Source organism: Schistocerca nitens, chromosome 2, assembly GCF_023898315.1.
Source record: "Schistocerca nitens isolate TAMUIC-IGC-003100 chromosome 2, iqSchNite1.1, whole genome shotgun sequence".
In the NCBI taxonomy this organism is placed as follows: Eukaryota; Metazoa; Arthropoda; class Insecta; order Orthoptera; family Acrididae; genus Schistocerca; species Schistocerca nitens.
The window spans coordinates 1,096,682,997-1,096,705,715 of record NC_064615.1 but is presented as its reverse complement, the minus strand read 5'-3'; the positions used below and the strand labels follow the sequence as shown (position 1 = coordinate 1,096,705,715).

At 48.0% G+C, this 22,719-nt stretch overlaps 1 protein-coding gene across 1 annotated transcript in view; it reads left to right on the top strand.

Annotated features, from left to right (window-relative positions):
* The window catches only part of LOC126235569 (translation initiation factor IF-2-like), a 137,594-nt gene extending 115,183 nt beyond the window's left edge, over positions 1-22,411 (top strand). The window contains exons 5-6 of the mRNA XM_049944286.1: positions 19,376-19,709; positions 22,252-22,411. Of these exons, the coding sequence (XP_049800243.1) occupies positions 19,376-19,709; positions 22,252-22,411 (494 nt within the window). The remainder of the gene's footprint in view (positions 1-19,375; positions 19,710-22,251) is intronic.
* Positions 22,412-22,719: the final 308 nt, after the last annotated feature.

Sequence of the window (22,719 nt, the reverse complement as noted above, 5' to 3'; positions counted from 1 at the left end):
AATTGCTCTCTTTAATTTATCTCCTGAGTCCACTAAGGTTATTTAATCATCAGCAAATAACAGATGATTAAATTATCATTAAGCTTATGATCGCGCACTACTTTATTCTACCATATCTTCATGACGTCATGTATGTATATATTAAACGATGACAGAACGAATTAGTGCACCATTACAGGCTTAGCACTTAAGTTATAAATACATTCCTGTTTGCAGATGATCAAATAATCTTAGCGGACTGTAATATTTTTAAAAGTAATTATTAAAAATATATGCTACACACAATCTTTCTTTTACAACGCACCCATTCTCTTTCTGTCTATTAACAATATCCGGTATTGATTTCATTTTATTGGGTGATCTATCAAATTGTGGCAAAATGTGCACACTTCTGGATTTCTTACAATTTTTGTTAATAAGCTACAGTACTGTTTAGAATAAGAATTTTTTTCTGGCTCATTACTTTTTATGCATATTTTATACATGGCCTTTTTTTCTTGTGAAGAGACTCTAATAGCTATAGTGATAGGGGGTTTACTGAATGACTCGCTGGTGATCAACCACCGCAGCCGTTGCCCTCTCGTCTTCCACGTCGTCTGCACGCAATGCGTGAAGTCATTTTGCACGCACCCTACCCCAGGAACGATGTATGCGGTGGTAACGATGTACTCAGTCTTCTGTTTCCCATTGATTTTATGTTACCTGTGAGATCCCTGTATTTGTCCTCCTCATTGTATGTGATTCTCAAATTAACAGGTGCTCATTTCTCCTGATTTACTATAGCGAGGTTGACTCGCTCTGCATTATTGATCACTGTTACGTCAAGTAGATTGCGACGGATCGTTTCGTCAGTTGTTAACCTGCGGTTCCGGTAATTTTTGTATACTTTATTTTCTAAAACAGTGAGATTATCTTATGTGTTGTTGGAGGAAGGTGTTTCTTGAAGTGATACTGCTGTCCCAATGTCTGGTGGGTTATTTTGACGACCTCATCCTGCCTTTTCCTATATTCGTGTATTGCGCGATATGCTCTCATTTTGTCAACGTACAGTAACCACTCACAGACGCTAGGTGACAGCACTAGCACTTGAGGGTACATACAGTGTGTCGGGAGGACGTGGAAATCAGTGCAGTTATCGTCGCAATGAGGAAACGGAGCGATTTATCTCACGTCCAGGATGGCATAGTCATTGGCTTTGGGGAAAGAGTGGAAGTATCTCCAAAACACCCAAGTTTGTAAACTGTTCGAGGGCCGCCGTGGTTAAAGCATATCGTGGATGGGAAAATGACCCAATAGAAAACGAGCACCGAAGAAAGTGTGGAGCACAACGGGCTAGAAATAACAAGTGGGCAGGACGTGCAACTGTTGAACAACTGCCGCCCATGTCAAGCAAGGGGCTATCAACAGGTTCTCCTCAACGACCGTTCAGCGAACGTTGCGGATCATGCTTCTACGCATAGGGCGCCTCGTTCACGCATCCGAGCTGACTCCTGTCCATCGGCTATATTGAAACTGGACGTTACTGAGTGGCGACAGGTGGTGTTTTCAGATGAATCACTTTACACGCTCCATCGGACAGATGTCCGTTGGCGTGTACGGCGTGAAACGTCTGAAACCGAGCACTTTGCAATAATTGTCGAAAGCCTCCAGGCCTCAGGGCATTCCCTGTGTGATTTTATCATTCTGGAAGGCACAATGGAACAGTACAAGTATGCGTCTATTCTTGAGAACCATGCCCATCTCTACATGCAGTTTCTTTTTCCTCGGCACGAGGACATCTACTAGCAACGTGTCACACAGTTCGCACTGTACGTGCGTTATTCTAAGGGCACCAGGATGAGTTTACCGTACTCCCATGTTCACCAGACTGCCCGCAATTAAACGCAATCGAGAACCCGTGGGATTACTTCGATCGGGCTCTTCGCGCCCCGGATCTGCAGCCGAGAAACCTTGCGCAGCTGGGCACGACACTGGAGTTGAGGTGGCTCGACATCTCTGTCGCTACCTTCCAGAACATCACTGGCTCACTTCCTATACATCTTGCAGCGGTCCTCCCTGCAAAAGGTGGTTGTTCAGGCATATGACAGATGGTTACACTAATATTTAATGCACCGCCTGGAAGGCGGCGCGTGAATAGAAGCAGGAAAAGGCAAAAATCATGCGGTACTGCAGTGTGAATTAAAATCACCTTTACTTTAGCAACAAGAGTAATACATAACTTTTCCCTGAGGTGCGAAGCTGAAGCGAAGTGTCCCGGCCATCTTCTCTTGATCAAATGGGCTGAGTCTACAGTGGTGCTCGTAGAGCTGAACAGCGCCTGCTAGAGGGCGCTGTCGTCGTTGTCTGTCGTAGTGCCAACTTAACTGGCAGGTACGTCGTGGCATCCTAGCTATCGATACCACATAATACACTCCTGGAAATTGAAATAAGAACACCGTGAATTCATTGTACCAGGAAGGGGAAACTTTATTGACACATTCCTGGGGTCAGATACATCACATGATCACACTGACGGAACCACAGGCACATAGACACAGGCAACAGAGCATGCACAATGTCGGCACTAGTACAGTGTATATCCACCTTTCGCAGCAATGCAGGCTGCTATTCTCCCATGGAGACGATCGTAGAGATGCTGGATGTAGTCCTGTGGAACGGCTTGCCATGCCATTTCCACCTGGCGCCTCAGTTGGACCAGCGTTCGTGCTGGACGTGCAGACCGCGTGAGACGACGCTTCATCCAGTCCCAAACATGCTCAATGGGGGACAGATCCGGAGATCTTGTTGGCCAGGGTAGTTGACTTACACCTTCTAGAGCACGTTGGGTGGCACGGGATACATGCGGACGTGCATTGTCCTGTTGGAACAGCAAGTTCCCTTGCCGGTCTAGGAATGGTAGAACGATGGGTTCGATGACGGTTTGGATGTACCGTGCACTATTCAGTGTCCCCTCGACGATCACCAGTGGTGTACGGCCAGTGTAGGCGATCGCTCCCCACACCATGATGCCGGGTGTTGGCCCTGTGTGCCTCGGTCGTATGCAGTCCTGATTGTGGCGCTCACCTGCACGGCGCCAAACACGCATACGACCATCATTGACACCAAGGCAGAAGCGACTCTCATCGCTGAAGACGACACGTCTCCATTCGTCCCTCCATTCACGCCTGTCGCGACACCACTGGAGGCGGGCTGCACGATGTTGGGGCGTGAGCGGAAGACGGCCTAACGGTGTGCGGGACCGTAGCCCAGCTTCATGGAGACGGTTGCGAATGGTCCTCGCCGATACCCCAGGAGCAACAGTGTCCCTAATTTGCTGGGAAGTGGCGGTGCGGTCCCCTACGGCACTGCGTAGGATCCTACGGTCTTGGCGTGCATCCGTGCGTCGCTGCGGTCCGGTCCCAGGTCGACGGGCACGTGCACCTTCCGCCGACCACTGGCGACAACATCGATGTACTGTGGAGACCTCACGCCCCACGTGTTGAGCAATTCGGCGGTACGTCCACCCAGCCTCCCGCATGCCCACTATACGCCCTCGCTCAAAGTCCGTCAACTGCACATACGGTTCACGTCCACGCTGTCGCGGCATGCTACCAGTGTTAAAGACTGCGATGGAGCTCCGTATGCCACGGCAAACTGGCTGACACTGACGGCGGCGGTGCACAAATGCTGCGCAGCTAGCGCCATTCGACGGCCAACACCGCGGTTCCTGGTGTGTCCGCTGTGCCGTGCGTGTGATCATTGCTTGTACAGCCCTCTCGCAGTGTCTGGAGCAAGTATGGTGGGTCTGACACACCGGTGTCAATGTGTTCTTTTTTCCATTTCCAGGAGTGTATGACTGGACGGTGTATAAAAATGGCACTTTAGTACATACTGACTGATAGGTTACACAATAATTTAAATACGGTACTCTGAGTGCGTCAAGGCGACAGGAAGGCGTGCAGAGGCTGTGCTTTCACCGGACGCTTCGTTATTAGGCACAGCCGATGCTGCGTCCGCCGCGGTTCGCTCTGTCGGAGGGCGCGGTCGCAGACAAAGGAAACGGTCTGTGTCGCCATCCAGTGCGTCACAGAGCGCGCAGATTTTATCTCGCTTGTCGCTCCCTGCCTGCCAGCCAACAGCGGTGCAGATGGCGCCCGGATACCCTGCCCTGGATTTGTAGCAATTAGCGGACTATTATTATCGCTGTTCCGAAGTCGCCTCGCCTGCGGTCGGCGACGGCATCGATGAACATCCGCTATCAACAGGCCCGAGTAGCGCTCGCTAATCTGTCATAATTAAGTAATTATTTGAGCGCTAGCGTTTCGTAAGATGGCGCAATTAAAAAACCTCAGTAGCTTTTATCCACTGGGAACTCCTGTCGTAGATGTCGCGTAGTAGTCTCGCTGCGTAGCCTCGCTGCGTGTCGCTGCCTATCTGCCGTGTCCATCGGTAGTTACTTTGTACAGTGAAATTTTTGATGGTGTTATAATTTCCTCTAAACAGCATATCCGAGATTACTCTCTTCCTTTTCAACTGTCCAAGAGTTTCCTCCTGAGCTGCTACTTTCCTGCCTAACGCCTCGGCACTTTATCTCTTTTCGGTCTTCTCCCTTTCCACTTGCTCTAATTTATACATTTCATGCATAAAACAAGCTACTGTCTCCGTAAAATACAGATAACCAAGAGAATCTTTTTAGTAGATGGTGGCGCACGAATTCCGTGTAATCTTTAGCAACTGCTTCTTGAAACAAACTGAAACCTGTTGCCACTGCCAGTGTCTGCATAGAAATACTGATATAAAATTCGGGAAGTCTTAGATACACGTAGCTGTAAAAAAATGATAAATCGAGGAAAAATATAATAATATTAATTATTATTCTTGATCGTAAAAATGACAATAATCCAGATGACAGGTTGAAATCGGTATTATCTCAACATAGCCGAAGAGGAGAAAAAAGAAAAGAAAAACCCTAATCGTAGACTGTCACTATTCGGAATGATTATGTGGATTAAATAAGAGAGAAAACATACCCATAAAAATACTTATTAGAATAGAGACGTAACATAAGCAATGTGCACGCGCATGCTATTGTCAATTTGACTGCAATGAATACCTCTGCGCTACACTGAGGGAAGGAACGTCGTGTGGCTACTAGGAGGCGCAGCATCAAGCACAGTTAACACAACAGAAACGTGCGAGTGCGAGCGGTAAAGTAGTGCACCCGAATTTCTAATGTGAATACTCTTATAAAGTGTTGCAGACGTTGCAGCGCTCGTGTGTCCTTTGGCATTTTCGTGCTGAAGGAGAAGATGCCCCACGTGTGGACGAACTCTTCCAATTCGGAACTAGATTATAGCACGTTGTTTCTCACAAACCGACATTGTTTGGTTACAAACGTCTATATTGTCTGCTACAATGCGGAGCACCCTAGCAGCAGTGTATAGGAACTTGTGTCAGCGAAATGCCGACTAATATGCATGACATGTGATGCCTCAGTCTATATGAAGAACAGAGTAACAAAATTCGCAGGCATTGCTTTTCAGCACGTCCTCGTACATCAGGCCAACATATTCTTCGTGATGTTATGTGTAGCAGCAGTAAAAACAATCTAATGACAAACTAAAATAAGGTGTTAAAATACTCGATAAATACTTAAGGTGTTAAAAAATGTCTTTGCAGCTAGTAGAAATGCTAACTGATCGTGCCACGCCCATTTTGTTTCATACATTTAATATATCATCATTTGTCTGATTTTTGATTACATCCGCAACTGTCTTCTGCCTATATATTTTCCAGGTATTACAGCGTTTGGCACTGGTGTTTTCGGCATAGTTTTCTCAGACTTGCAACACCACACATTTCTTGGCGTAAACTGAGACTAAATATTGCACCAGTAAGCGGATTCAAAACTATTAAACTGATTTATTTTCTGGATAAAATGTCGCTGTAGACAAACTTGTTTGTTTTTAGTTTTGACAGAGAAAGACTTATAGAAATAATATATACGCTATGTGATCAAAAGTATCCGGACACTTGGCTTAAAATGACTTACAAGTTCGTGACGCCCACCATCGGTAATGCTGGAATTCAATATGGTGTTAGCCCAACCTCAGCCTTGATGACAGCTTCCAAGGAGGGGAAGAAAGCCAATGTGCACTCTGTGTGCATACCGGATGGAGTCATTCCACACGTGCGAAGAATCAAATGGTTCAAATGGCTCTGAGCACTATGGGACGCAACTGCTGTGGTCATAAGTCCCCTAGAACTTAGAACTACTTAAACCTAACTAACCTAAGGACATCACACACATCCATGCCCGAGGCAGGATTCGAACCTGCGACCGTAGCGGCCGTGCGGTTCCAGACTGTAGCGCCTTTAACCGCTCGGCCACTCCGGCCGGCCGTGGGAAGGATCCTACGGGATGCATAAAGAGTACAGGCTGCAGCCAGCTGCTGGTGGTGGCTCGCGTCGGTACCAGTGATGTGTGTCGTTTTGGATTGGAAGAGATTGTCTCTGGTTTCGAGCGGCTAACTGAAGTGATAAAGGCTACCAGTCTTACTTGCGAGATGAAAACAGAGCTCATCATTTGGAGCATTGTCGACAGAACCGACTGCAGACCTCTGGTACAAAGGCGGTTAGAGACTCTGAATCAGAGGCTGTGACGGTTCTGCGACTGTGAAGGCTGCAGATTCCTCGACTTGCACTATAGGGTAGTGGGGTTTCGGGTTCCGCTAAATAGGCCACGAGTCCGTTACACGTAGGAGGCGGCTACATAGGTAACACGGGTTGTCTGGCGTGGACTGGGAGTTTTTTCTTAGGTTAGAGGGTCTCGGGGTAACACAAAAAGGGCTTCAGTCGGATGCTCAAATCGTTATATGCTCTGAAAGCTGGATAAAGCCGGACATTAGCTCAGCCGTAATTTTTGCGAAGTAACTAACCATATTCAGAAAGTGTAGGCAAAATACAGTTGGAGGTCGCGTGCTTGTTGCTATTAGAGGTAGGTTACCTTGTGCGAAGTTGAAGTAGATAGTTCCTGTGTGTCAGTATGGGTAGAGGCCATACTTGGCAAACGGAATAAAACAATAATCGGATCCTTTTACCGACGTACCAACTCAGATGATACAATTGCTGAACGATTCAAAGAAAACTTGAGTCTAGTTTCAAACATGTACCCGACTCGACCGATTATAGTTGGCAGTGGCTTCAAAAAATGGCTCTGAGCACTATGGGACTCAACTTCTGAGGTCATCAGTCCTCTAGAACTTAGAACTACTTAAACCTAACTAATCTAAGGAGATCACACACATCCATGACCGAGGCAGGATTCGAACCTGCGACCGTAGCGGTCGCGCGGTTCCAGACTGTAGCGCCTAGAACCGCTCTGCCACCCCGGCCGGCGTCACTAGTTCAGAATCTACTGGACGTATGGCTCCATATGTTCTTTTAGTCAAGCTGTGACGCAAATTTCTTTTTTCCTAAATTAGACCAGTACGTTTTCATTAGTTATCGATGTACCTATCTTATCTTCAGCATACTCCTGTACCACTACTTTCAATAGCTTCTATTCTCTTGTTGCCTGAATCGTTTATCGCTCAGTTTCACATCCATACAAGGCCACTCGAGACAAATACCTCCAGAAACGCCTATCTAGGAGTTAAATTTATATTCGACATTAACAGATTCCTTTTTTCTTCAGAAACGCTTCTCTATTGCTAGTCTGTAGTGTGTATTCTCTCTACTTCTGCCATCGTCAGTTGCCGAAATATCTAAACTCGTCGACTATTTCTTCCTCTCTTCTTATGCAATCCATTTCGTGTTGTCGACAAAGCCTTCCTCGGTCGAAATACCGACCAGCGGACACAGCAAAACCCGGCGCTCGGGACTTCACGGTGGACGAGATAATTTGACACGAAATGCTTTTACTGAGGAAAGCGGACGCTGGCGGCGACAATTAATCCGAGTCGGCCGCGTACACGACTCTGGCATTACGGCGGGCCGGCCGCGGCAGATAGCGCGCAGCGGGCAGCGGGCCCTTCCGCTGGCGAGGCGCGGCCGGCTCAGAGCCATGCCGTGGGGCCCCACAGCCACCTGGTTACTACCTGCTGGTGACTGCTACCTGCCCCGGTGACGGCTCTATCGCGGGCCGCGGCGTGACGCTGCGGTCGCACGACTGCACGCGGCCGCCGCTCGTGACCGTATCGCGAATTGCGGCCGAGTTGCCGCGGCCGACATCGCTGAGGTTGTCGGCACTTTTGTCGGAAAACATCGTTTTACTGTACTCTCGGCCAATGATTCGCCTATTAAGTAAACTTACTGAGCGTATCGAACAATGGCTATAATATGGAAGGCTGAGTCGGCCGGTAATAACTTCCCTTCACGACAAGTGAGCTTTGCAGCCTTTAATACAGGGTGATTCAAAAAGAATACCACAACTTTAGGAATTTAAAACTCTGCAACGACAAAAGGCAGAGCTAAGCACTATCTGTCGGAGAATTAAGGGAGCTATAAAGTTTCATTTAGTTGTACATTTGTTCACTTGAGGCGCTCTTGACTAGGCGTCAGCGTCAGTTAATGCTAAGATGGCGACCGCTCAACAGAAAGCTTTTTGTGTTATTGAGTACGGCAGAAGTGAATCGACGACAGTTGTTCAGCGTGCATTTCAAACGAAGTATGGTGTTGAACCTCCTGATAGGTGGTGTATTAAACGTTGGTATAAACAGTTTACAGAGAATGGGTGTTTGTGCAAAGGGAAAAGTTCTGGACGGCCGAGAACGAGTGATGAAAATGTAGCACGCATCCAGCAAGCATTTGTTCGCAGCCCAGGAAAATCGACTCGCAGAGCTAGCAGAGAGCTGCAAATTCCACAATCAACTGTATGGAGAGTCCTACGAAAAAGGTTAGTTATGAAACCTGAACGTCAACTACCCGAGGCGATGGATCGGCCGCCAGGCAGCCCGTGACAGAGCACTTCATCACTGGCCTCCAAGAAGCCCTGATCTTACCCCCTGCGATTTTTTCTTATGGGGGTATGTTAAGGATATGGTGTTTCGGCAACCTCTCCCAGCCACCATTGATGATTTGAAACGAGAAATAACAGCAGCCATCCAAACTGTTACGCCTGATATGCTACAGAGAGTGTGGAACGAGTTGGAGTATCGGGTTGATATTGCTCGTGTGTCTGGAGGGGACCATATTGAACATCTCTGAACTTGTTTTTGAGTGAAAAAAAACCTTTTTAAATACTCTTTGTAATGATGTATAACAGAAGGTTATATTATGTTTCTTTCATTAAATACACATTTTTAAAGTTGTGGTATTCTTTTTGAATCACCCTGTATTATAAGCCATATCTCCTTTTCTTGTGTTACAGGACACTCTACTAAGTCTCATACATCTCACTTCTATCCTCCTACACTAAAGATGCAAAAAAAAAAAAAAAAAAAAGAACTGGTAAACCTGCCTAATATCATATAGGGCCCCCGAGCACGCAGAAGCGCCGCAACACGACGTGGCATGGACTCGACTAATGTCTGAAGTAGTGCTGGAGGGAACTGACACCATGATTCATGCACAGCCGTCCATAAATCCGTAAGAGTACGAGGGGATTTCTTCTGAACAGTACGTTGGAAGGCATCCGAGATATGCTCAATGATGTTCATGTCTGGTGAGTTTGGAAGCCAGCGGAAGTGTTTAAACTCAGAAGTGTGTTCCTGAAGCCACTCTGTAGCAATTTTGGACGTATTGTCCTGCAGGAATTCTCCAAGTCCGTTGGAATGCACAATGGACATTAACGGATGTAGGTGATCAGATAGGATAATTACGTATGTGTCACCAGTCAGAGTCGTATCTAGACGTATCAGGGGTGCCATATCACTCCAACTGCACACGCCCTACACCATTAGAGAGCCTCCACCAGCTCAGACAGCCCTCTGCTGACAAGCAGGTTCCACGGATTCATGCGGTTGTCTTCATACCCGTACACGTCCATCCGCTCGATACGATTTCACACGAGACTCGTCCGATCAGGCAACATGTTTCCGGTCATCAGCAGTCCATTGTCGGTGCTGACGGATCCAGGTGAGCCGTAATGCTTTCTGTTCTGCAGTCATCAAGAGTACACAAGTGGGCCTTCGACTCCGAAAGCCCATGTCGATGATGTTTCGTTGATGGTTCGCATGGTGACACTTCTTGATGGCCCAGCATTGAAATCTGCAGAAATCTACGGAAGGGTTGCACTTCTGTCACGTTGAACGGTTCTCTTCAGTCATCGTTGGTCCCGTTCTTGCAGGATCTTTTTGCGGTCACAACGATGTCGGCTATCTGATATTTTACCGTATTCGTGATATTCACGGTACACTCGTGAAATGAATGTACGGGAAAATCCCCACTTCATCGCTACCTTGGAGTCCGCAGCTCGTAGTCGTGCGGTAGCGTTCTCGCTTCCCACGCCCGGGTTCCCGGGTTCGATTCCCGGCGGGGTTAGGGATTTTCTTTGCCTCGTGATGACTGGGTGTTGTGTGATGTCCTTAGGTTAGTTAGGTTTAAGTAGTTCTAAGTTCTAGGGGACTGATGACCATAGATGTTAAGTCCCATAGTGCTCAGAGCCAGCCAGCTACCTTGGAGATTCTGAGCCCCATCGCTCGTGCACAGAATGTACCACCAAGTTCAAACCCATTTAAATCTTGATAACGTGCCATTGTAGCAGCAGTAACAAATCTAACAACTGCGCAAGACACTTGTTGACTTACATAGGCCTGCCGATCGTAGTGCCGTATTCTGCCTGTTTACATATCTCTCTATTTGAATACGCATGCCTATACTAATTTCTTTGGCGCTTCAGTGTATGATAAAGTAAACAACGGAGAGACGAAACAAAAGCAGTTTTAAAATGAAGCCAAACTTGCATTTTATCTATCAATATACAAAAGAAAAGAAAATCTTGTAAGACTAGAGCTGAACTACAGCATAGATGTTGGTTGGTTGGTTGGTTTTTGGGGAAGGAGACCAGACAGCGTGGTCATCGGTCTCATCGGATTAGGGAAGGATGGGGAAGGAAGTCGGCCGTGCCCTTTCAGAGGAACCATCCCGGCATTTGCCTGGAGTGATTTAGGGAAATCACGGAAAACCTAAATCAGGATGGCCGGACGCGGGATTGAACCGTCGTCCTCCCGAATGCGAGTCCAGTGTCGAACCACTGCGCCACCTCGCTCGGTAGCATAGATGTAATAACTGTTCAAATGTGTGTGTAATCTTATGGGACTTAACTGCCAAGGTCATCAGTCCCTAAGCTTACACTCTACTTAACCTAAATTATCCTAAGGACAAACACACACACCCATGCCCGAGGGAGGACTCGAACATCCGCCGGGACCAGCCGCACAGTCCATGACTGCAGTGCCCGAGACCGCTCAGCTATCCCGCGCGGCCTGTAATAACTCCCCCAACTCAGAAGTGTAAGCAATTACTGTATGCTAATTCCACACCAATTCCAATTAGCAGCAAAATCAACCCTCAGAGAGCTAACGATGTCGAAAAACTGTTTACCAAGCACTGCGGGGCAAACTGCCATGACATTGTTTCAGTGATATAAAAACGTCCCTGAGAAATTCAGTTCAGTGTCAGAATGATCTTGATAGTGTTGTCCATATCGGAAGTTGTGAATGTGGACATTTGGTAAATTCTGATCATGAAGACATTGTGGTTGTCAGTATTAAGTAGCTCATCAGGATCAGAAGAATAGTGACTATTGCAAACTAGTTTAATGCGTGAAGAAAGTTTACATAGTAAAAGAAGATTAAGAACATGATATATAACTATGTTTTTCCTTTAAGTAACTACAGGTCTCTTAATATGGGCTGCTTACTTATGCCCATAGGTTGTGTTACTATCAAAAGATGCCATAAAAAAGTAATTTTAGTGAGGCACTGATTTCAAAATTGCACTGTTCTTTAAAGATTTCTGTCTCAAACTCGGACATATCGTCAGCGAGCTACAAAACCGCCATTATCCTTAATTTATTAACAAAATGCACCTTTGTTATTCACTCCGTATCACAAAACGAACTGAAATTTATTTTTAAATAATCGTAAGGATCATCTACAAATATTCAGTGCTCTACGCATATTTGTTTTTGGTCTCTCCTGCAAGAAAGTGAAAAGCCCAGTCGTCCACTTTTGCTAATGCACTCCTCAACTGTCCTCAAATTGATGGTTGGTTTGAATATTGCAGTGATTTCTTAATCGTTCACTCCAGGAAGAGTTATGCCACTGCGGCTGACTGGAGCAGCCGTTTTTATAGAAGTCGATAGAAGGTGCATGACTCCCGGCTGGTATTTACTAAGTTCTCCTCGCTACCAACATTGGCTTTCAATAATGTTTGCAGAGGCTATCTTCACTGAACATATGAACGAATTTCAACCATTTCAAACTCAGTTACATGTAACATTTCTTTGACTTCAAGCTGCCTGTGTTATGTCGGCATTTGTTTACTACGAGTATGAAGACTTGCTGCACGCACTGATTTCTCCTAACTATACTTGACTAGGTTAGCAGCGCCGAAAAACACTTTCACAACCGACCGACGCCATTCCATTTGTGTCGAAACAACTAATCCAGGCAGCTTGTTCTTCATTGGAGACGATACACCCTTCCTCTCATACACACTTATTCGAGGAAGGTGGTGCGGTGATAAGACACTGGAGTCGTTTTTGAGAGGCCGCCGGTTCAGATACCGCTGTGATCAGCCAGAATTAAGTTTTCCAAAAATGGTTCAAATGGCTCAAAACACTATGGGACTCAACATTTGAGGTCATCAGTCCCCTAGAACTTAGAACTGCTTAAACATTACTAACCTAAGGACATCACACATCCATGCCCGAGGCAGGATTCGAACCTGCGACCGTAGCGGTCCCGCGGTTCCAGACTGAAGCGCCTAGAACTGCTTGGCCACACCGGCCGACTTAGGTTTTCCAGCGTTTCCCTATAACGTCTAAAAAAAAGTGCCGGGTGGTGGTTCCTTTGAAAAGGACACGAATGATTTCCTTCCCTGCCCGAGACTGAGCTCGGTCTATAACGACCCTGTCGTCGACACTACGTTGGAACCTAATCTTCATTTCTGTTATCTCAAGGTGTGTGGCGGAGGGTACTTTGTGTACCACTCTCACTTGCTCCTTTTCCTGTTCCAGTCACGTATGGTTAGCGGGTAGAGCGGCTGGTGTTAAGCCTCCTTGTGGGCTCCAATCTCTCTAATTTTATCTTCATAACCTTTTCACGAAATATACACAGGAGAAAGCAATATATTGGTCGAGTCTTCCAGGAACGTACACTCTCGGAATTTTAGCAGTAGAGCATGCCGTGATGCAAAACAGCTCTCTTGCAGCGCCTGCCACTGGAGTTTACTGAGTATCTCCGTGACGTTTTCGCGATTCCTAAATGAACCCGTAACGAAACGTCGTACTCTTCTTTCGATTTTCCCTATTACCTATGTCAACCCTGTCTGGTGCGGATGCCAGACTGACGAACAATGATCAGATAGTGTAAAAATGAGTTTTTTGTAAGCTACTTCGTTTGTTCATGTACTACGTTTCGTGAGCATTCTTGCAATGAATTTCAATTTGACGTCTACTTCACGTGCGATTCACTATACGTGGGCATTTTGTTTCAAGTCGCTCTGTACGCATCTTCGGGTTCGCAGGTGCCTCCGCGAGGACATAGTCGAATGCCAATGTAGCTTCATGTAAATAAACCTATCTGTTGTTATGTTACTGATCAGAGTTACAATTCTTTGCAACAAGCAGAACGGCCAATAGAGTGCATTAGTGTTGTTCGTGTTTAGTGTGGTTGATGTATATAAGGTATGCGAAGTGTGAGACGCTGAGTGATCGCTGTTAAGGACAAGGAGATGGCTCATACTCATGTGTGAGACAGCGTTATCAACACATGACCGATTTTCAAAGGAGCGTCATTGTGGATCTTCACTTGTACAATTGGAAGAATCGTGCAAGATTGAGATTTGTGGTATTCGGATGTGACTGAGGCCCGATATTGGGCTCTGTGGGACTGTGAAGGCAGGCAGAGTCGTCATCAAGGTTCTGATCGGACACATGTGACCGCCACAAGGGTGGAGCACCGTATTGTGCACCAAGCACGTCGTAACCCCATCTAGCAGGCGGACTAGAGAACTAACGTCCGATGGTTACGCTGCCGTTAAAACCACAACACAAAAGGCTGCATTTAGAGTGGTGTCATGACGGGGAAAGATGGGCTGCTGATGAAATTCGTTGCATTGTGTTCATTGATGTATCGTGGTTCTACACTACCCCGGACGACCATCGCCGACGAGTCTGGTGGCGACCTGGGAGGAGTTCCCATTATTACAATGTTTTCGAAGGACACAGCGGAGTTCTTCCTGGTGTTACGGTGTGGAGAGTCATCGAGTATGATTTCAGGCGACGGCTGGTTGTGACTGAGGGAATTGTAATGGCACATGGGTACGTCACGGTCATCCACATGTCCTCACCTGGTACCTCTCACGTGACTGTATCTTGGTGCTATTTTTCAAGATGACAATGCTCATCGTTAGCGGCACGTGTTTCTATTAATTCTTAGGCTGAGGCACTCCTGTGGCTAGTACGATCCTCGGATCTATCCCTGACAGAACATCCGTGGGACGACCTCGGACATCAATTCCGTCCGAGTTGTAGTACCCAGGATATGAAGGACCAGTTACAGCGGTTCCAGGCCATCTCTGCCTCAGGAGAGGATATAACGGCTCTGTGACATCCTTCTCAACCGAATCAGTGGATGCATCCAGGCTAGAGGGTGTGCAACGTCATACCGATAAGTTGACTCATACTGCTAAGTTTGACACGATTTTGTAATCTCTGAAATAAAATTACATATCCTCTCGACGGCCTTGCAAGAGCTGTTGAAGGAAATGGACAATGTGTTGAAGGATATAATATGAACATCAACAAACGTAAAACAAGTATGTGGAATATTGTCGAGTTAAATATGGTCATATTGAGGGAATTACATCAGGTAACGAGATACTTGTTATTTGGACAGCAAAACAACTCAAGATGGTCGAAGTAGAGAGGATATAAAATTTAGAATGGCAATAGTAAGAATAGCGTTTATGAAGGAGAGAGGTTTGCTAACACCGATTATAGATTTAAGTGTCAGGAAGTCTTTTCTGAAAGTATTTGTGTGGAGTGAAGCCAAGTATGAAAGTGAAATATGGACAGAGAACAGTTTAGACAAGAAGAGAATAGTAGTTTTTAAAATGTGGTCGTACAGAAGAATGCTGAAGATTAGATGGATGAATCACGTAACTAATGAGAAACTACTCAACTGAACTGCGGAGAAAAGAAATTTGTTGCACGATCTGATTAGAAGAAGGGATCGGTAGATAGGGCACTTCCTCAGACATCAAGGGGTCACCAGTTTAGTGCTGGAGGGAAGTGTGGTAAGTGAAAATCGTAGGGGGAGACCAAGAGATGAATACAGTAAGCAGATTCAGAAGGATGTACGTTACAGTGATTATGCAGAGATGAAGAAGTTTGCGCAGGATAGATTAACATGTGGAACTGCATCAAACCAGTCTTCGGACTGAAGACCATAACAACAACAGTACTCTCAAACTGTGAAGTCTCATTTCGTTTCCTCTTCCCCTTCTGGGTACTTCAGTCTTTTCATCATATGTATTTTTTTATGTAACCTACACTGATGAGCCAAAACATTATGATCACTGCCCACCGCTAGGTTGGATGCCTCCTGTTAGTGTTGCGGGCACTTCATGGAGTAAGGAAATAATTTAAGGGGAAGACTGACCAATGGGCAGTCGTTATAGCGAAGATACGGGCCGCAAATGCCTAAATCTGCTGATATAAACGGGTTTGACAAAGGACACGTTGTTGTGTAGTTGCGGCTAAAACCGAAAATCTCTGAAACAGCGAAGCTGGTCGCCTGTTGGAGTTCTACTGTCGTGAGTACCTATGGCTGAAGGATGGTGAAGTAACGAGTAGGCCATATTTTATTGGATGACCACTTTCCATCACAAAACGCAGAGGTTGCTGGTAAGCCTCATTGTGGGCTCGAATCTCTCTAATTTTATCTTCATAACGTGTTCGCGAAATATACACCGCACCGCAGATGCAGGCCAGTGAGGGCCGAACTATGCTATGGGCCACACTGAGTTGGGCTTCCATGGGATCTGTCGAAGGCAACATGACAGTAGCGAACTACGTGAACAGCTGCTTGAAGATTCCCCCTATGTCGATGAGATCTTCCAGCAGTATAAACGTCCGCTTTGCAAGGTCAGCCGGCCGGGGAGGCCGAGCGGTTCAAGGCGCTACAGTCTGGAACCGCTCCAGGTTGTACAGTAGACGATTCACATTTAATTAATTGATTGGAAGTACTAGGCCATGTGCTAAATAAATACACTCCTGGAAATGGAAAAAAGAACACATTGACACCGGTGTGTCAGACCCACCATACTTGCTCAGGACACTGTGAGAGGGCTGTACAAGCAATGATCACACGCACGGCACAGCGGACACACCAGGAACCGCGGTGTTGGCCGTCGAATGGCGCTAGCTGCGCAGCATTTGTGCACCGCCGCCGTCAGTGTCAGCCAGTTTGCCGTGGCATACGGAGCTCCATCGCAGTCTTTAACACTGGTAGCATGCCGCGACAGCGTGGACGTGAACCGTATGTGTAGTTGACGGACTTTGAGCGAGGGCGTATAGTGGGCATGCGGGAGGCCGGGTGGACGTACCGCCGAATTGCTCAACTCGTGGGGCGTGAGGTCTCCACAGTACATCGATGTTGTCGCCAGTGGTCGGCGGAAGGTGCACGTGCCCGTCGACCTGGGACCGGACCGCAGCGACGCACGGATGCACGCCAAGACCGTAGGATCCTACGCAGTGCCGTAGGGGACCGCACCGCCACTTCCCAGCAAATTAGGGACACTGTTGCTCCTGGGGTATCGGCGAGGACCATTCGCAACCGTCTCCATGAAGCTGGGCTACGGTCCCGCACACCGTTAGGCCGTCTTCCGCTCACGCCCCAACATCGTGCAGCCCGCCTCCAGTGGTGTCGCGACAGGCGTGAATGGAGGGACGAATGGAGACGTGTCGTCTTCAGCGATGAGAGTCGCTTCTGCCTTGGTGCCAATGATGGTCGTATGCGTGTTTGGCGCCGTGCAGGTGAGCGGCACAATCAGGACTGCATACGACCGAGGCACACAGGGCCAACACCCGGCATCATGGTGTGGGGAGCGATCTCCTACACTGGCCGTACACCACTGGTGATCGTCGAGGGGACACTGAATAGTGCACGGTACATCCAAACCGTCATCGAACCCATCGTTCTACCATTCCTAGACCGGCAGGGGAACTTGCTGTTCCAACAGGACAATGCACGTCCGCATGTATCCCGTGCCACCCAACGTGCTCTAGAAGGCGTAAGTCAACTACCCTGGCCAGCAAGATCTCCGGATCTGTCCCCCATTGAGCATGTTTGGGACTGGATGAAGCGTCGTCTCACGCGGTCTGCACGTCCAGCACGAACGCTGGTCCAACTGAGGCGCCAGGTGGAAATGGCATGGCAAGCCGTTCCACAGGACTACATCCAGCTTCTCTACGATCGTCTCCATGGGAGAATAGCAGCCTGCATTGCTGCGAAAGGTGGATGTACACTGTACTAGTGCCGACATTGTGCATGCTCTGTTGCCTGTGTCTATGTGCCTGTGGTTCTGTCAGTGTGATCATGTGATGTATCTGACCCCAGGAATGTGTCAATAAAGTTTCCCCTTCCTGGGACAATGAATTCACGGTGTTCTTATTTCAATTTCCAGGAGTGTATATGTGAAGCGGCAGTGCAGGTGAGGTTATGTAGTACGGCACTGCTGCGGCCTGTGGCCTGCTGCTGGCCGCACAGACACGCGGACGCGCTGAGAGTCCTCTCTGCGGCCGCGACGATAGCCGCGGTGGCGCCGGGCAGGGGCCGATAAGGCGGCCGGGGGCCCGCGCAGCGCGCTCCATTAGCTGGGGGCGGGCAGAGCAGCGGCCGGCTAATGGGGGACCGTGACACGGCACGCAGGTATCCACGCGTCTTCCGGAGCGGAGCTGAGCTGACGTCAGCCGCGACACATCCGCGATACACGGCCGCAGCGCAGCGCCACGCCGACCGCTGCTGAGGCGGGGAACGCCTCGCATAGCCCACTCAGCGACTCCACTGACCATCCAGCCACGACACACCCAACACTGACACCGGGGTGCTCACTCGCCTTCATAATCGAGGACGCTAAAGTCCTTCACTACGACGTACTGCTGCAGGAGGTACCGGGTTCGAGTCTCTGAATGCAGAAACAATTCTCATCGCCTGTAATCACCCAGTAAAGAGACGAGAGCTGACAGAGTGCAATTTCTGTTCGCCGGACTAAATGCCAGCATGTATACAAATCATCTACAGGTTGCAAAACATATAACATAAATGGTCGTATCTTTTCATTGCATTGACTTAGAAGCTTACAATCTTTACAGTCTTCACACAACCAAGCGAGCGAATACTTAAGTATCTTATATATCAAAATGGGAGTTATTATATCTGTTTGAGACTAATAGACTTCGTCACCGACTGACCAATCACCGTAAAGTTACCAGATACGTCTATTTTTTCATGGAGAAAACTTTTATGTTATCCATTTTGTTGTACCTCGCTACTTGGATGGGTCTGCAGCATACGGGCAGCATTTGGGTCCATAGTTTCATGGGGTCTGCGCCACATTCGAAACCTACCTTCACTTCTTACAAACTGAAATCGGGGCTCATCTAATAAGGGTGCGGTTTTACAATCGTGTAGGGTCCAATCCAGGAGAGGCGCATCGGGCGATCTCGTGCTGTTAACAAAGACATTCGCGTCGCTCATCTGCTGTCATAGCCCATTGAAGCCAAACTTCGCCGCACTGTTCAAACTGATACGTTCGTCGTACGCTCCACATTGATTTTTTCAGTTATTTCACGTAGCGTTGCTTGTCCGTTAGCACTGATAACTCTACACAAACGCCGCTGCTCTTCGTCGTTGAGTGAAGGCCGTCGGTCAGTGTTTTGTGGTGAGAGGCAATGCCTGAAATTTGGTAGTCGTCGGCCATAGTCATATAGGAAAACTTGTCACACGTATCAGCTGAACACAAACGACACTTCCGCCAAAGCGCCCCTGTCATACGTTGTGTACGTGATACTGTCACCGTCTGTGTATGTCCATATCGCTACCTCAGGACTTTTGTCCCATCAGTGACAGCCTCTCGTCTGGCCGATATGTTACAAGCTGATGTTACCACTACAAGCAAACCCAATCTCTGACGTAACGGTGACAAAGTGTGACTGTCTTGGCAGATCCCGAGCCTGCGCCGTCCCCGCCTTCGTCCTCGGAGGGCAGCCGCGAGTCGTCGACGCCCGCGGCCGGCGCCACCCCCGCCAGCCACTGCGACGGGGACTCGGACCACGGAGGCGGCGGCGGCGGCGCGGTGCCCGCCGCCGCGCTGGGGCCCGCCCCCGCAGGCGGAGGCGGAGGCGCGCCCTCGGACCACGACGACCTGGACGAGGCGGATGCCGAGGCGGAGGCGCCGCGGCGCAAGCAGCGCCGCTACCGCACCACCTTCACCTCGTTCCAGCTGGAGGAGCTGGAGAAGGCCTTCGCCAGGACGCACTACCCGGACGTCTTCACCAGGTGAGCGACCGAGCCGAGTGCTTTCGTCACCTGCGAGGGTAGTTTGGAAAGCTGTCGGAACGTAATAGAAAGTAACGACTAACTCAGTGTTGTTTTTTTTTTTAGTTTTTCAATCTAATCTCCCTGCACGCTAATGCACTTACTCCAGTTATATTCCAGTGCCTTGATCCCATCTAGAAAATTAGATTCCTCCAGGCCCGCAAAATATCTGTCAACTTCGGCTATCATTTCTTCGTTTGACGAGAATTTCCGTCCGTCGAGGAACATTTTGAGTTTGGAGAAGCGATGGAAATTTGATGGAGAGAAATGAGGGGAATAAGACGACTGCGGTAACAATTAGTGTCTTATTTCACGTATTTTCACCATGCAACGACACTTCCGTATTCGTATGAAGTCTTGATAAAAGATGACTTCCTTCCTCGCCAAACGTGACCTATTTTCGCATATCTTTTGCTGCAGTTGGAACAGGAGGATAACGTAGTACTGTCCCGTAATTGTGTGACCAGTGGGATGATAATCTATCACCAGAATCGTTTTTACCTGCCAGAAAACTGACTCAGTGATCTTTCCGGCCAACGGTGTTCCCTCTGCTTTCTTTGGTGGTGATGGTTCACCATTTTCCCGCTGCTTTGTGATAGTTACCCAAGTTTCATCACGAAACGCGGCAGCTTCCATGTATTGATGAGGATGTACTTATGTAGATATGGTGTCTGTTCTTTCGGACATGTCCAAAAAACAGACACCATTGATGACCTGCAGCTGTCTAGAACGAAATTAGAATTATGTTAATGCCTTCAGCTGCTGACGGGCGTTGTTATACGTCAACGGGGACAGGTGAAAATGTGTGCCCCGATTGAGACTCCAACCCGGGATCTCCTACTTACATGGTAGACGCTCTATCCATCTGAGCCACCGAGGGCACAAACGATAGCGTGACTGCAGAGACTATCTCGTGCACGCATCCCGCGAGACCCACATTCTCACCTTGCATGCCCACACCCTACATTCTTCGGACATGTCCGAAAGAACAGACACCATATCCATATAAGTATATCGTTCTGGCAATACCGGCCATGACCTTCTTCTTCTGTGCGGATGCACACATATTCCCCGAATTCTAACGGGACTTGGTAAGAATGTCTTCCACGAGTAATGAGTGTGTTGCGGTGGAACACTACGAATGTAGTGTGTGGACATACAAGGTGAGAATGTGAGTCTCGCGGGAGGCGTGCGCCAGATAGTCCCAGCAGTCGCTCTATCCTCTGTGCCCTCGGTGGGTCAGATGGATAGAGCGTCTGCCATGTAAGCAGGAGATCCCGGTTTGGAGTCCCGGTCGGGGCACACATTTTTTTCCTGTCCCCGTTGATATATATCAACGCCCGTCAACAGCTGAAGGTATTAATATAATTTTAATTTCATGACGTTGTCTCCATACCCGTACTCGTCCGACCAGGCAACATGTTTCCAGTCATCAACAGTCCAATGTCGGTGTTGACGGGCCTAGGGGTGGCGTAAAGCTTTGTGTCGCTCAGTCGTCAAGGGTACACGAGTGAGCCTTCGACTCCGAAAGCCCATATCGATGATGTTTCGTTGAATGGATCTCACGCTGACACTTGTTCATGGTGCAGCATTGGAATTTCCAGCAGTTTGCGGAAGGGTTGCACTTTTGTCATGTTGAACGATTCGCTTCAGTCGTCGTTGGTCCCGGTATTACAGGATCTTTTTCCGGCCACAGCTATATCGCAGATTTGATGTTTTACCGGATTCCTGATATTCACGGTACGCTCGTGATATGATCGTGTGAGAAAATCCCCACTTCATCGTTACCTCGGGATGCTGTGTCCGATCTGTAGTGCGCCGACTATGGCACCACGTTCAGAGTCACTTAAATCTTGATAACCTCCACTGTAGCAGCAGTAACCGATCTAACAACTGCGCCAGACACTTGTTGTCTTATGCAGACTGCAGCGCCGTATTCTGCCTCTTTACATAGCTCTATAGCTGAATACGCGTATGTATACCAGTTTCCTTGGCGCTGCACTGTGGATACGACAAGGTCAATAAGCCACAAAGATTTGGAAACAACTTATTTGAAAGTACGCAGAAAATATATTAGTATTCCATAACGATGTAGGACAAGCGGTGGATTCTTTCCATGAGTGCAGAATCGCAAAACGAAACCAGTATTTGAAATGATGGTATTAAACGGTAATCTTCGTCAGCTGCTCAAAGCTGAGATTGTTAAAGGTTGGAAGTAGATTTTTAGCTTGATGGAGAGTATGCCGGGAAACAGATCGCCTGCTGACGCGTCCACGTCAAAAATGACGCCTCTTCTGTAGCGTAGAGCCTGAGATCAGTAACTGCGATACCAAAACCATAGACCTACACCTAGAAAAAAAACATTCAATTACGGAGGTCGTTGGCCATGGCGCCCTTGCCCCTAACATCACTCGTCTTCCAACCCGATGATGGATCTGGTCGCGGGTCCCTAATTGAATGCGTACCATTACCGGGGCTAATATTTCAGGCGTCGTTAATAAAGGCGGTCGTTAATCAAGCTCGGACGACGGACGGAGCTGCTGCTGGTTGGACACCTCGTTACCAAGACGACGGGCGCCGTCGCTGAGTCGCCTCCGTCCTCTGGAAAACAATATGATAGGCTAGCGGAGGCGGATCACGGCCCCAGCGGCGCCGGGATCTAGTGGACAACGCGATACTTCGAGAAATAATATGTAGGTGGGGTCAGCCCTTTTTCTGTTTATTTTGGGGTGGGGAATAAGTTCGTAGCGTTTTTCCACAAGTTTAACAAATACAAGAGACATACAGAACAGAGGTTTTAGTCTTCTCCTTCACTGTTTACAACAGGCTCCCGATGCTGGGGTAACTTTTCGATTCCGCGACTGAGTAAATCACGTGGTTTTTAGGCGAAGAAATTGTCGAGCCATGTTCGGGGCGCATTTTCATCCACAAAGAAATTTCCTTGATTATCAGGTTACCTTGTATTAGGAAA